Here is a 15,539-nt window from a genome sequence, read left to right on the forward strand (position 1 = left end):
TTTGTTTTGTTTATACAAGCACTGGGCACAGTCAGAAGCGCGGGAGGGTGAGAGAATTCACCAGAGCCAGAGCGGGGAGCAGAGCAGGCAGAAGGACCAAAGTACACTGCTGAGGGGAGCAGCGGGCGGCAGGAGAGGTCTGCGCGCCATGTGGGACCCTCCTCCGGTGGCCGGGGAGCAGCTGGGGATTGAACCGGCGCCGCAGAGGCCGTGGGCAGCTTCGCAACCCAGCGCTCAACCGCTGCGCCACCGGGGAGGCCCTAAATTCTGAATTTTAAACAAATTCATGGACTGGTGGCTCATACCCACCAACGTGTTCAACTTTCATACCTGTATCATCCTAATAGCTTTGCCAGAACTACTCCCTTCACCGCGAAGTTCTCTTAATTCAAACTTGGACTTCTTCAGCACTTACACTTTTTAAACGAGAACATCACAGAGTGGGTAAATAGACTGGCAAGCTTTTTCTGTCTTTCCCAATGTGGACTGGAATCAATTTATTGACCACCTCCTTCAAACCACTTTTCTGTACCTCTTGGGTTATTATTTTCATCTTCTTCTACCAATAGGTAGACCTATTGGTAGCAAGCATAAGATCTTCCGAGTCTGATTGTTGTGGGTTTTTAGTAAAACTGTAAGAGGAGTCCCTATGGCTCCTGGTTTGAGGGTATGATGGAGTGTCTCCCTAGGCCACCATGAAAGATGGCCAAAGCCAACAAAAGGAAGGTTTTCACACTGATGCCACATTTGGGTTTTTATAAAAAATGTGTTTTGGACACATGCCAGACAGGATTGAACCTGACTAGTGCCATGCAGGTGCAGCAGAATGCCTGCCCAACTCCATTTCGGCAGGGATGGGAAGAGAGGACTCTGAGGCCCAGCTCAGCACCTGGGTGCAGTGGGTCATGACCAGATAATCTGTGGGACCCTCCACCAACTCAAAACTATTCGACCTCAGAGCAGGTCAGTTTCGATGCACTGGTTTTGTAAACAGAGCAATCAGATTCAAGCTTATACCACCAATCAAGTCTTAAAACTGGTTTTGTAAATGGACCAATCAGGCTTGAAAGGCAGTCAGTCTCCCTGATGGGGATATGAGCAACATTTCAGATGGCTCCAGATAGACTCATCTAGACTCTCTCCTAAAAAGATCTTCAATGCACACATGAGGCCTCTAAGACCTTCACAGACCTTTGAGATCTTCATGTCAGACCTCTAGCTCTGCCTCCAACATTGCTGCTGACTGGCATCATGAGCCTATGGCCGGTGTCTCTGAAAGAGCTACACACTGGTGCCTGGTCCCCTGGTGCCCCTTCTAAAAGACCCGTCTGCCAGTGGCCTTTGCAGAGATATAACACTAGTGCAGAGATGTAACACGAGTGCCTGATCCTGGCCACCTGCTGACCGGTGCTGACTGGCATGGCTGACCTGTGTTCATCTCTAACAGCAGTCCACCACTTCTGATCCTCTGACACGATGGCCTGATCACTTCTCCTGTCTCTAGCATGTTTGGCCCTGCCTCCCTAGGGCTGTTGGATCCAGTGTTGTCCAGCCCAGCCTTCGGATTTCTGCTGCAGTGCTGCAGTGCTGCCTCAGCAGAGTCACATGTGACTACCTCCAGCTGCCATCATGAGTTGAGGCTGGTCCACCACTTATTTGATGTGCCACCAGCTCCAGGCTCTCATCGAAGGGACAATGCCATCTTGCATTAGCAGCTTTTGGTTTGGACTACTGGACACTGCAGACACTATCTGGGGTAGGATAACTGGCTATTTGTGGCATTAGAAATTCTTTCCTTTTCCCCAATTTCCCTTTTGTTAATAAACCCTGTTGTTTCCCTCTGAGCCTGATTTGTGTCTTGCGATTATGTATGCATGGGTGAGGAATCATGAACTGTGACCTTCCCCAAGTTTTGCACAGTTTTAAAACTAGCACAGAATAGACAAAGCCAATAACCATCAGTCATCTTACATCAAGATGAGATTCAATCATAGTCTGCTATTTTTTGACCACAGAGCACATTTTGTCACAGGTAAGATTCATGCTATGAAAGCCAGTCCGGCACTTTTTGCCTTGACAAACTCAATAATTAGCATGAATCTTCTAAATGCAACTTAATCATTCTTCAGATCAGCAAGACCCTTGAGACCATCAGAAGCTATTTTGGTTCCTTGAGTTCTTGTGACTACTGTTTTCCCAATATCTCTTATATTGAACATTGCTGGGGCTTTTGTATCATACCAGTCTCTCTTAGGAAATGGATCAACTGGGGATAGAAGAGAGAGTCCTAGGCCTCTTCCCTGGCTGGGACTGAACAAGGAAAAGGCCACGTTTATTTCCATCATGAAGATGGTAAAGCCCAGTGGTGAGAAACTGGACTAGTTCTGATCTAGCATCTCCTAGGCATTCCTCCAGCTAGAGAAACCTGACCTCAAGGCCAAGCTGTGGGAGTTGAACAACACAGCAGGCTAGAATATTTAAGTTGGTAGAGATTTTATAATTTTTATAATAAGTTGGTTATAATTTTCCTTCCCATCCCTCCACTAAAGGCTTTCCAGAAAATCCAAGTTCATCTAGTGCGGGAACTGGAGTTCAGCGGGAAGCATGTGGTTTTCATTGGTCAGCAGAGAATTCTCCTAGAACAAACTCAAAAAGGCTGGAAAAAAAAGTGTCCCAGGAGCCCCACTCTGACAGCCCTGCATGACGAAATCCTGAAGGACTTGGTCTTCCCCAGTGAAACTGTGGGAAGTAGAACCTGCATGAAACTGGATGGCAGCCGGTGCATAAAGGTCCACTTGGATAAAGAGCAGAACAACATGGAACACAAGGTTAAAATTTTTCTGGCGTCTATAAGACGCTCAGGGGCAAGAATGTTGAATTCTCAGAGTTTCAACTGTAAACAAATGACTGAATAAAATGTCATTCACCATAAAAAGAAAAAACTGGGTCAGTTACTTTCTTCTTGGCCCCTTTATGTCAGTTTTCCTAACGTTCTTGCTTTTACCTACCGCCACGCCTCTGAAATACTTCCTGCTGCTCTCCCTTGAACTAAATGCTTCTGGTGTCCCTTCTTGGAATCTGGCTGGTAATGGCATCCCAGAGTTGGGTGAGTAGGAGTTGGATTTGGTAAGGTCTATAATTTCCTGGAGTCCTGAAATGTCCATCCCTCTGAGTCCAAGATTTTTTTTTAGATTTTTTTTTTTTTTTTTGCATAGAAGAACTGGGGTGTAGGCCAGAAGTGCAGAAGGTAGTGAGAGGATTCACCAGACACAGTTGGGGACAGAACAGGCAGACTGACTGAAATACACTGCTGAGGGGAGTAGCAGGAGAAGCAGGAGAGGTCAGCTGCGTCACATGGGTTAGCTCCCTGGCTGAAATCGAACTCAGGCTATGGCGATTATAGCTCTGAGACTTAACTCCCAGGCCACCAGGGAGGCATCTCTGGGTCCAAGACTTGAACTCAATGAATTAATCAATCTAGGCTGGGTGTTGAAGGACACAGGGTTGTTTGGGATACAGTCTTAGGCTTAATGAGCCCCATGGGGGAAACCCCAGGAAGGCTAATCCTGCCTTCCTTCTACAGGATTAGCTGGAGCCTGAAACCAGGGATGTACAGATCCCCTCCTGCACCCCCACCCAATAAAACCCCCCATGGTTGATTCTCACCTGCCCTTCCAACTGACCCAGGGCATTGCTGCTCAGGGGAATAGCACTCTGATGAGGAAGTAACTCTGTAAGACAAGGACATCAACTGTAGACAGTCCTGGGTTTGGGCAGCAGTATTACCCAGTAGCCTACTGATGGCATTACCAGTCTCCTTCCCTCCCCAGGCATGTAGCCTTGAGCCCGATGCCTGACTTAAGTGCTCTAGAGGGGAGGTGGCTGTATGTCCCAGTACCTCTACTGTGGACCTGGCCTGACTCCTGGGCAAGCCTGGGGCTGAGCGGAAGTTGACATGTTACAGCAGAAGCAAGGCCTTCATTCAATTTGGGAGCGCCTCTCCCAGCCCAGGCCTCTGGTTTGGCTCCTATTGAATTAGTCAGCTAAACAGAGCAGGAAGGAGCTGATCACGTAATTGCACTTGATGGATCTCTTCTTCTTTTTCAAATACCAGACACAGATTGCTGCCCCCTCTCTGCATCTGGGCCCTGAGCTGGTGCTTTGAGGTCAGCAAGTGGCTGCTCTACACAGAGTGTTTGGGGGCCTGGCCCCCACTACCTCCTGTGGCTTCCGCTGAGAAACTGGGCCCCCAGGAGGAGCACTAGGGGGAGGAGCAGCCAAGAGCCCAAGGGTAAACTCAGACCTAGCAGAGACTGGGGGAGGTGATTGGGAAGGCAGCACCCACAGCTGTGTTATTGGTTGGAACTCCTTGGGGTTGAGGGTTCCTTGTCTTGGTAATTGTCTCCCCTTTAATGACAGTGATTGAAAATGCCTTCTAATTTACTTTGGGACTCTCAGATGACATCTTAAGAAGGATCACATCCGCTCTTCAGCACCAGAAGATGGCCCTGCAACCATTTAAAGGCTGCAGCTTCTGCTCTGGGCCTCTGTTCCTACATTCACTTCCTGCTTGTGCCCCCACCCAACAAACCCCCGCCTAATACACATTTTTGGTGGAGAGTCAGAGAAAGGAGGGAGAACAAGGCCCCTGTCCTGTGGCCTTCAGACCCTGATACTGTCAGGAATTGACTGAGCTTGTTAGGGGGAAAAGGATGTCCTAAAGCTAATTCCATACAGGCTTTGTGGACTCCACCCCCACCCCAGGCCAAAGCCAAAGACACTGGGAACTCCAAATCCCATCACCACCAAAGGGAAGGTGGCTGGGACCTGAGGGTGGGGTTAAGCAGCCAAGTTGGTATAAAGCCAGACATGTGGGCTTTGGTGTGTGTGTGGGGGCGGGGGGCATTTTGGCTCTCCGCCAGCTCGCAGCGTCCAGCCAGCTCTGAGAGTGACTTTGGGTTTCCAGGTCGGCGGATTGGGTAGGACGCATTAAAGACTTTATTTCCCTATTTTCTCCCTGAGTTGTACATTTTCCTTATTTCCTTTTCCCTTGTAAATAAACCTTTTATTAACCTTTTGTGTGTGCCTGTAGTGGAGTATTAATAAGTCCCTTTTAAGCGCGCGGGTGAGGACCCACAGCCAGGCAACCCGTTCAATATTGGGGCTGTCCTATAACAAGCTGAGCTCCAGAATTCTGAGCCTTAGTTGCTACGGAGCAGTGTAGGGAAATGGAGCGCCTCAGGCCTCCCTTGCCCCGCCCTCCCGCTGCTGGCCTCTACAGCGCCACCTGTGGCCTCGCATTCCTCCCAGGTTGTGTTACCAGCTCTATGGCTGGGGCTGAGAGAGTACATGGGGGGCATGCCTGTGATTGTGGATACCTGGGGCCAGAGAACACAGGGCATTCGCTTATGTAAATACAGACAGCCGGGCTGAGAAAGGGGGTAGGGGCTAATAGGGGCTCCGCAGTTCTGGCGTTCAGGGCTGGGTCACTCTGAGGCTAGGGGGCTCAGTTGTTGCCTCCCTGCCTGGTCTGCCTATGTACCTGGTACAAAATTCTCTTTTTTTCTGCTCACATCAACAATGAATTGACCCAGCAAGCAATCAGTAACCTAATGCTTCTGTCAAGCCTTAGGTGACAAGTTCCCTTTGTATGGGACAAATTCTGTTGAGCACTGGAAACACTGGCAGGCCTGGGAGTAAGAAGGAAACCATTTAGAGGGTCTCACTTGATGGAAGCTTAGAGTACAAAATTTAGGATGGAAGCTTCACAAGGCCAGAAACTGGAGGTGGGAATCGAAATGATATAGGAGTCATTAAACCTGCTATGGAAAATCTACAGGCGCAGACCGATGGGAGGGATGTGGAGAATTATTGGCCCTAACAAAGAAACACAAATACTTACAGATTTACCCAATCAGGCCTTAGAAATGATAGATTTCACAATAAATAAAATCCCACAAAGGAATGAAACTCCCAGTGAAACTCTATATGAACATACCCCTTGCTCTGGCAAAATGCAGGTCTTGTCACAATACTGCCCACCTGTGTCTATGCAGGTATTTCTTTTAATAAACCTGCCGTTTTAAATTGCAGTCTTTGCCTGTTTGTGTCTGTGCAGGTGCCTTTATCTTTAGTAAACTCACCGTGTGCTGGTGAATGGGAAACTCGACCAAAACCTTTCTCAGAGGGAACCCAAGGACCCCCCTCACTGAAGCCCATCATCTAACCCCCACTCATCTGAATCCCATTATCACCCAGCCTGAGAAGGAAGAGCTCATTCACATGGCCCTGATGGCAGGACAAAGATGAAACCCTGTCTTTTGTTTCAGAGAGTAGGAATACAGGACCCCTCAGACCTTGGAGTGTCTGTGAGTGCCCTCAGCCACAGCAGGTCCATGACACCCTCAGGTGCTAGACACCCTGAGTCTCAGGGAGACTTTTTGTGGATCTCAGCATTTTCTGTCCCCTCAGGGGACCTGCGGCCTCGTGCTCATCCCTTCAAAGGCAAATCACAGACAGAAGTTGCCTTCATAGTGAGCACTGCTGCATGCAAGACCTAGTGAGAAAATGAGAATGGCTCCCACCCCATAATACCTTTGTTAATTTTAGAACTTGAATTGCATTCCAGACAATTCAGTTTCTAAAATTAACAAAGGAAACTATAAAAAACTAAATGGTAAGGGCAAGGAAGGTTATAAAATTATAAATTACAAAATTATAAAAACACAGCAAAACCATTTAAAACGTAAGTGAAGGATTCCACTGTGAACATATTGTAAAATGGTCTGGGAATCCCCTTCCCTGGTCAGCAGACAAAAAAGCAAAGCCATCTGCGTAGAGTTGGTCTGTGAAACAGCTATGCAAACATCTGCTGCCTGTGGGTAAACCAGCCTTTTTAATTCCCACCAAATGACCAAAGAGACAGATAAAGAAGATTTAAGCAATAGACACCCAACCTTTGCATTATTTAGACAGGAAGAGTTTAAATGCCATCATTTGCCCTCCTCTGTGCACAGATAGCACCAACATACCTTTAGGTCAAAATAACTGAACACCAGAAGCCCCCTGTCAGGAATAATTGCATTTTTATGTCAATGTTACTACCTATATAAATTATACTCAAACTTGTGATTGTTGGAATAGTTCTCACAGAATAAAATCTGTTGGATTGCTTCCTGGGTTCAAACTCTCATTTTGATTATCTACTAAATTTTGTCTATTACTGAGACATTTATCCCAATTAATATCTCACACCATATTTAAAAAGCGAAATAAAATGAACACACAAAACTCCCAGGCAAACTTCAAAGACAAATAATACCTTCCTCAGGGGAGATTTTGTCACACATATGATAACCAGAGGGCTGAGGTCCTGTATAAAGAGTTCTTATAATTAAGAAAGGAGATGATGAACATGAGCTAGGAACAGTGTTCACATTATAAAGAAGGTGGGTGGGTTGGGAAATGTACAAAACCAGGAGATCCTTGCTCATTCAGCAATGTGATTTTTGAGTTGCTAATTGTGTGTTATTTTCTGTTTTGTCCTTTCAGGAGTTGGGAACATCCCAGAGAGCAATCCTCCCTTAATAGCTTAATGCCCTTGTCTAGACAAAGAGGGAAATTCTCCACTCTGCTGGGTTTTTCTGAGCTGGACAAACAAATTAACATCAGACAGATTAGTAGGAGAAAAAGTCTGCATTTAATAGCATACATATGAAGAATTTACATGCTTTCACACTATCAATTAATTGAACAAACTGGAAGCCTGAGGTATCAAGGAGAGGAGAGGGTCTCATATTATAAGAAGATGACATTTGCCCTGCCTTAAGATAAGTTTCTCAAAAAAAATAGGTTGTTTCTGAAAAGAACCCTGAATCTAAGTACTCTGAATTCTTTAAGTATTGGTAACAGTTTCTCTCAAGGCTCACAGGACCTCAGTCAACCTAGTTTCACAAACCAAGGTGACAGGTATTGGAAAAGGCATAGATTAGATGTCTTGGGAAAGGCCTGTCTGACTCCTTTGGGGAGACTGATCTTACACTATGAATGGATAGTGCTGGGTGCCCTGGGAAGGATGGGCAGAGAGCGTGTGAGAAGAAAAGGGTTAGTGTCTTTGCAGAGATTGTAGGGGTCTGGATGCTACACCAGCAGAGGGATTCAAAGCCTTATTCTAGCTCTGAGAGGAGGGTTATGGGGCTGGGGCAAAGGGCGTTATGGCCAAGGGGGCAAAAGCAGCCGACTGCCAACCTGGAGGCTCTGTGTACACGAGGACTTCGGGGGTATCCAGTGACCAGTACAAATGGGTTGCTGAAGCTGGAAAGTCTCCCTAAGAGACCCAGGACCTTGGGACTTCACCACGGGGAATATTCAAGCTTGGAACGAAATCAATTTAAAGAAAGAAACGGATGATTTTTCTTTATACCCATTAATTATGCATTGAGAATCACACTTGCTTTCCTAGCAAGGAATGAAAACTAAAACAGTACTGTGTAAGATGTCACCCTTAATAAAAGCAAATGCAATATTAAAAAAAAATTGAACATTCTATATAAGAAAATGCAGAGCATACTTCTGCGTGGGAGTAGATTAGGGAATAAATTTTCTGGAGGGCTATCTTAAAAATGATCATATCCTTTGACACAAAATTTCCTTTTCTAGGAATTCAACTTCAGGAAATGGTCAGAGACATATCCACAGGCTTATTCAAAATTCAACTTGTAAAGATAAAAATTAGAAACAAATTTAAATACTGTGGAATTATGATGTATCCACATCAGTTTAAATTACATTTTAGAAAGATACATAATAACACAAAGATATATTTGTGCTGACCAAGAAGTTTGGTCAAGTTATAGCAATTGTGTTATAGCTCTCCTGTTATGGTAGTAGTATTACAGCTCTCTGTTATAACCACAGTGTTGTAGTAGTAATGTTACAGTTCTCGCAGGAATCATAGCAAATCTTTGTTCTATTGGCACATTCAGGACTGTCTTTCAGGGGAATATAGACTCAAGAAACACTTGAGCTATGTGCATCCCCAAGGAACTTTGCAGAGAGCATGCTAATATAGGCACAAAGAGCAGGGGTAGGTCCACTTTATGCAAATAAAATTTTCAGTCAGTGCAGTTCTGATTGGTGGAAAGTTTGTCAATGGTGATTGGTCAGGTTTCAATGCTGAGCATGGCTTACCAGCTTGGTTTCACTTCTTTCTTGGCCTGGGGGTGGGGGAGATGGCTCCTGCACGTGCCTGGTACCCCACCCTCAACAGCCCCCTGGCTCTGATTGTTACCCAAACTCTGGATGGCTTTGTGTTTTCATGTTATTTTGTTTTTATTTTATTTCACTTAACAGCCTATACTGTTAAGTGAAAATGTTCAAAAGGTGTGTGTGCTTTAAAAAAGAAAAATGTTCATGTTTTAGGTGAATGGATCAAGAAGATGTGGTATATATATATATATTTACCACCCACAAAATAGACTACAATTCAGTGATCAAAAAAGATAAACTCATGCCATTTGTGGCAACATGGATAGAGCTGGAAGAGACTCTGCTGAGCAAAATAAGGAGAAAGATAAATATTGGATGGTTTCACTTACATGTGGAATATAGGGAAACTGAACAAAGGGTCAGCAAAAAGATAAAACTTGCAATCTGACCATTGTTCTGAGGCATATAGCAAAAGGCGGAGGGAAGAACATAGGGACAGGGCAGACGGTCATGGGGGCTTGGTGGTGGGAGAACTACAGGGACTACACTTGAGGGGAGGAATCAAATACAGTCCAAAAATTAACAATGATATAAGAAAAAAAAATTAAAATTAACTATTAAAAGTAAAGCTTTAAAATGTCAATATATGTATGAAAAAATGTTTTAAAAGCTTGGAGAGCATCCTTTGAGGTGAGTGGTGGTGAGGGAGTGATGGAAGGGGCAAGCTTTTCAATACATTGTTTTCTCTATAATTTTTTTTATATTTTAAAAAATTTCTCAAATGAAAATGTATTTATAATTGTGTAAAATAAATGTTATTTTAAAGTTAATCACAGAATCAAACTGTTGGAGCAGAAAGGTTTGGTGAGTTTTTTTTTTTTTTTAATTTTTTTTTAAGGTTTATATTTATTTATTTATTTATTTATTTATACACGCACTGGGTACAGTCAGAAGCGCGGGAGGGTGAGAGAATTCACCAGAGCCAGAGCAGGGAGCAGAGCAGGCAGAAGGACCGAAGTACACTGCTGAGGGGAGCAGTGGGCGGCAGGAGAGGTCTGCGCGCCATGTGGGACCCTCCTCTGGTGGCCGGGGAGCAGCCGGGGATTGAACCGGCGCTGCAGAGGCTACAGGCAGCTTCGCAACCCAGCGCTCAACCACTGCGCCACCGGGGAGGCCCAGGAGGTTTGGTGAGGTTTTGCTCCTTGTGGAATCATGCTCTGAGATGTCAAGCCTTAGTTTTTCCAGAAATTCATTACAAGGAGTAGATCTCCATTCTCTAATGAAGAAGCTCCTAGAGCTGACATAAGCAATCCAAGGATGACGCAGAATGGTCACAGAGCTGATCCTTGGCCAGGTGCCTCTACTAACCTTCATGTGCTTCTGCTAATCTTTCCTTTGTGAATGAGAAATATATAGCACTAAATGCTTATATTAAATATGAGGGAAATTATCAACAAATTACTGCCTCAAGAAATGTAAAACAGAGCAAAACAAAACAAAAAATCAGAGTCATCAGAATGAAGGAAATAGTATAGATATGTGTAGAAGTTAATGGCAACAAGAAAACAATAGAGGAAAAAACAATACATCTTTGACTCTTTCAAAAAATAAATCTGATAAGATTGACAAAGACATAAAAACAGAGAGGACACAAATCACCTCTACTGGGAATGAAACAGGATCATTACAGATCCTGTAAGCCATTTAAAGGATAAGGGAATACTATGAACAACTTCACACACATAAACTTGACAACATAGAAGAAATGGGCCAGTTCCTCAAAAACCACACACCATCAGAACTCAACCAATATGAAAAGCTACAACCTGAAATCCTATAAGAATTAAAGAAATGGCATTTGAAATTTGAAAGAAAGATCCATGCCAAGATGGTTGCATTGGAGAATTCTAGCAAATAGTTATGAAGAATTAATATCAATTTTACACAAATCCTTGCAGAAAATGGAAGTAGAGGCAATACTTATGCCCACTCTATGTCTAATATCAAAGTCAGACAAGGAGAGTACACAAGAGAACCACAGACCACTATCTCTCATAACCCGCAAGACAAAAATCCCTAACAACACAAGAGGTTATCAAATTCAGCAATTACAAGAGGAATTTACAAGAGAGCAATTACAAGAGAGACTAGTTGGGATTTATTCCAAGTGTGCAAGATTGATTCAATACTAAGAAGAAAATCAGTTAGTGTACATATAGGGTAAATGAATTAATCAGGCTTTTATACCACTAGCCTCTGTTGCTATCACCTGTGGCTTTGATTGTGTTAATGCAGAAAGTGTTTGGGAGCATGGACAAGGGGCCCATGTGCTTGACTGTGGACACTTGGAGTATGGGTGTGCAGGCATGTGTAAGTATGCACACCTGAGCCTAGAGGCAGGGATAAAACTGGTGGGCATAAAAGTGTCAGTGGCAACAGTGAGAGGAGGATAAGTGCTGTGACTACAGAAGAGGTGAGACCATGAGGTGACACAAGAGAGAGAATGCCAGAGAGAGCCCAGAGAAAGAGCATAAAGATTCATGGGGGAATGGGAGGCTTGGTTGCCTGCTTGCCTCCCAGCACCCTCTGCTGGGCCTGTGCCTGCCTTCTTGCATGCCAGCCTCCCTGCCTGGTGTGCCTGTACACCTGGTTCCCTGAGAGAGTGATTAAGGCCTGAAAAATCCACCAAGGGTTCTGAGACGCTCTTTCACCTAGCAGAAAGTGAGCCTGCCCTGTGCATGCTGGCACTAGAGCAGACAACATACCAACAGGTTAGAGAAGGAAAAACATGATCATACCATGTTTCACATATAAATTCTTAGAAAAAATCATTTGATAAAGTCTGACACATTCATGATAAGAAAAAAAATCTCTCAGCAAACTTGGAGGAACATTTACTCAATCTCACAAAGATCATCTTAAAAAAAAAAACCCTCTAGGGCCTCCCCTGGTGGTGCAGCAGTTGAGCTCTGGGCTGCAACGCTGCCTGCAGCCTCTGCAGTGCTGGTTCGTTACTGGCAGCTGGGAAGGGTCCACAAAACAACAATAACAACAACAACAACAACAAAAAACCTCTAGCTAACATCAAGCTTAATGATGAAAAACTAAAACCTTTCCCTCTCAGAATCAGAATGAGGTAAGGATGTTTGGTCTTAGCTCTTCAGTATAGTATTATAAATTACGTCCATTGTGATAAGGAAACCAGACAGGAAAAGAAGAAATTAACTCTTCTTATTTACAGATAATTGATGGTCTGTGTAGAAAATCCCAAGGAATTGACACTAAAAACTTCTAAAATTAATGAGTGAATTTAGTAAAGTTGCAGTATACAAAATCAACAGCAAAAAGTCAATCTCGTTTTATACACTAATGATGAACCACTAAAAAAATCACTATTGTTTATAATCACTTCAAAAACTATGAAGTACTTTTTTCTTTTTTTTAATTTAAATTTTATTTTTATATTCCCCTTACAATTACAACCCCCTTATTTTGACCCCAAACCCTCCTTTCCCTGCCCCTCACCCCCCATAGAGTGTCTCTGGTTTATAGTTGTTTGTTGATTTTGATACTTTCTTTCTTATAGTTATTCTTTTTCCTGGTCCCTTCTTTAAGTTTTCTAGATTCCTGCTAGGAGTGAGACCATCTGGTATTTTTCTTTTTCTTTCTGGCTTATTTCGCTGAGCATGATCCCTTCCAGCTCCATCCAAGTTGCTGCAAATTACATGTGTTTATCTTTTTTGAATGCTGAGTAATATTCCATGGTGTATATGGACCACATCTTCTTGATCCAGTCATCTATTTTTGGGCATTTGGGTTGTTTCCAAAGCTTAGCTATTGTAAATAGAGCTGCTATAAACATAGGGGTGCAGGTGCTCTTTGGAATTGATGTTTCTGTGTCCTTTGGGTAAATACCTAGGAGTGGAATTGCTGGATCATATGGAAGCTCTATGTTTAGTAATTCAAGAAATCTCCACACAGCTCTCCATAGTGGTTGGACCAGCTTGCACTCCCACCAACAGTGCAGGAGAGTTCCTTTTTCTCCACACCTTGCCAACATTTGTTGTTGCTAGTTTTTTTAATATGTGCCATTCTCACTGGTGTAAGATGGTATCTCATTGTAGTTTTGATTTGCATTTCCCTGATTACAAGTGATGTTGAACATTTTTTCATATGCCTGTTGGCCATTTGCATTTCTTCTTCAGAGAAGTTTCTTTTTAGCTCTTCTGACCATTTTTTGACTGGATTATTTTCTTTGTTGTTATTGAGTCTCATCAGCTCTTTGCAGATTTTTGTGATCAGTCCTTTATCATTAGTGTTGGGTGCAAAAATGTTCTCCCAGTTGGTGGGGGTTTCTCTTTGTTTTTGTTATTGTCTCTTTTGCTGTGCAGAAGCTCTTTAATTTGATGTAGTCCCAGCTGTTTATCTTTGCCTTCACTATCACTGCTTTGGGTGATGTGTCTGTAAAGATGTCTTTGATGTGCATATCACGTAGTGTTTCGCCTATATTTCCTTCTATGTATTTTCTGGTTTCAGGTCTTATGTCTAGTTCTTTAATCCATTTTGAGTTGATTTTTGTGTATGGTGTGAGGTAGTGGTCAAGCTTCATTCTTTTGCATGTAGCGACCCAGTTTTCCCAGCACCATTTATTGAACAAACTTTCTTTGCTCCAATGCATAGTCTTTGCTCCTTTGTCAAAGATTAGTTGACCATAAATCTGTGGATTTATTTCTGGATTTTCTATTTGATTCCATTGGTCTGTATGTCTGTTCTTGTTCCAATACCATGTAGTTTTGATGATTGTGGCTTTGTAGTATAGTTTGAAGTCTGGGAGTGTGATGCCTCCATTCCCTTCTTTTTTTTTCAGGAGAGCTTTGGCTATTCAGGGTTTTTTGTGATTCCATATGAATTTCATGAATAATTGTTCTATTTCTTTGAAGAATGACATTGAAATTTTGATTGGAATAGCATTGAATCTGTATATTGCTTTTGGTAGGATGGCCATTTTAATAATGTTTATTCTTCCTATCCATGAGCAGGGGATGTCTTTCCGTTTCTTTGTGTCTTCTTCTATTTCTTTTAACAGTGTTTTATAGTTTTCTTTGCATAGGTCCTTTACCTCTTTTGTTAGATTTATTCCCAAATATTTAATTTTTTTGTTTCGATAATAAAAGGGATGGTGTTTTTGATTTCTTCTTCATCAGATTTATTGTTTGTGTATAGGAAGGCTACTGACTTTTGCGTGTTGATTTTGTATCCTGCCACTTTACTGAACTGATTGATGAGTTGAATTAGTTTTTCTGTGGAGTTTTTGGGGTTCTCTATGTATATTATCATATCATCTGCAAATAGTGATAGTTTGACTTCTTTTCCTATTTGGATTCCTTGTATGTCTTTCTCTTGTCTTATTGCTCTGGCTAGGACTTCCAGTATTATATTGAAAAGCAGTGGTAAGAGTGGACATCCTTGTCTTGTTCCAGATCTTAATGGGAATGATTTCAGCTTTTCGCCATTGAGAATGATACTGGCTGTTGGCTTGTCATATATGGCCTTTATGATGTTGAGGTATGTTCCTTGTATCCCAAGAATTTCAAGGGCTTTTATCATGAATGGGTGTTGCACTTTGTCGAAAGCTTTCTCAGCGTCTACTGATATTATCATATGGTTTTTATATTTCTTTTTGTTGATGTGTTGGATGACCTTGATTGATTTTTGGATGTTGAACCATCCTTGTGTCCCTGGAATGAATCCTACTTGGTCGTGGTGAATTATCTTATGGATACATTGTTGGATTCTGATAGCTAAAATTTTATTGAGGATTTTTGCATCAGTGTTCATTAGGGAGATTGGCCTGTAGTTTTCCTTTTTTGTGTTGTCCTTGTTCGGTTTTGGTATTAGTGTCTTGTTGGCTTCATAGAATGTGTTTGGTATTGTCCCTTCCTTCTCAATTTTTTGGAAGAGTTTGTGAAGGATAGGCACTAATTCATCTCTGAATGTTTGGTAGAATTCATTTGTAAATCCATCAGGTCCTGGGCTTTTGTTTTTGGGGAGATTTTTGATTATCATTTCAATTTCACTGCTTGTAATTGGTCTGTTTAGGTGTTCTATTTCTTCTTTATCTAGCTTTGGGTGATTGTAGAGTTGTAGGAATTTGTCCATCTCCTCTAGATTGTTGAACTTGTTTCCATATAATTGTTCATAGTAGTTTCTGATTATTCTTTTGATTTCTGCTGTGTCCGTTGTGATTTCTCCTCTTTCATTTGTGATCCTGTTTATTTGTGCTTTCTCCCTTTTTTCCTTTGTGAGCCTGGCTAGGGGTTTGTCTATTTTAT

General features: G+C 42.7%; 1 protein-coding gene and 1 pseudogene across 1 annotated transcript in view; both read left to right on the top strand.

The window, feature by feature from the left end:
• The first annotated feature begins 2,343 nt into the window (after window positions 1–2,343).
• Window positions 2,344–2,899, top strand: LOC119234665 (40S ribosomal protein S7-like; annotated as a pseudogene).
• A 5,314-nt stretch (window positions 2,900–8,213) lies between these two features.
• Window positions 8,214–15,539, top strand: part of LOC119234666 (uncharacterized) — a 69,463-nt gene continuing 62,137 nt past the window's right edge. Inside the window, 1 exon segment of the mRNA XM_054690680.1 lies at window positions 8,214–8,279. Coding sequence (XP_054546655.1) covers window positions 8,214–8,279 — 66 coding nt within the window.

Source organism: Talpa occidentalis, unplaced genomic scaffold, assembly GCF_014898055.3.
Source record: "Talpa occidentalis isolate TD23 unplaced genomic scaffold, MPIMG_talOcc4v2.1 talOcc4.8, whole genome shotgun sequence".
NCBI lineage: Eukaryota > Metazoa > Chordata > Mammalia > Eulipotyphla > Talpidae > Talpa > Talpa occidentalis.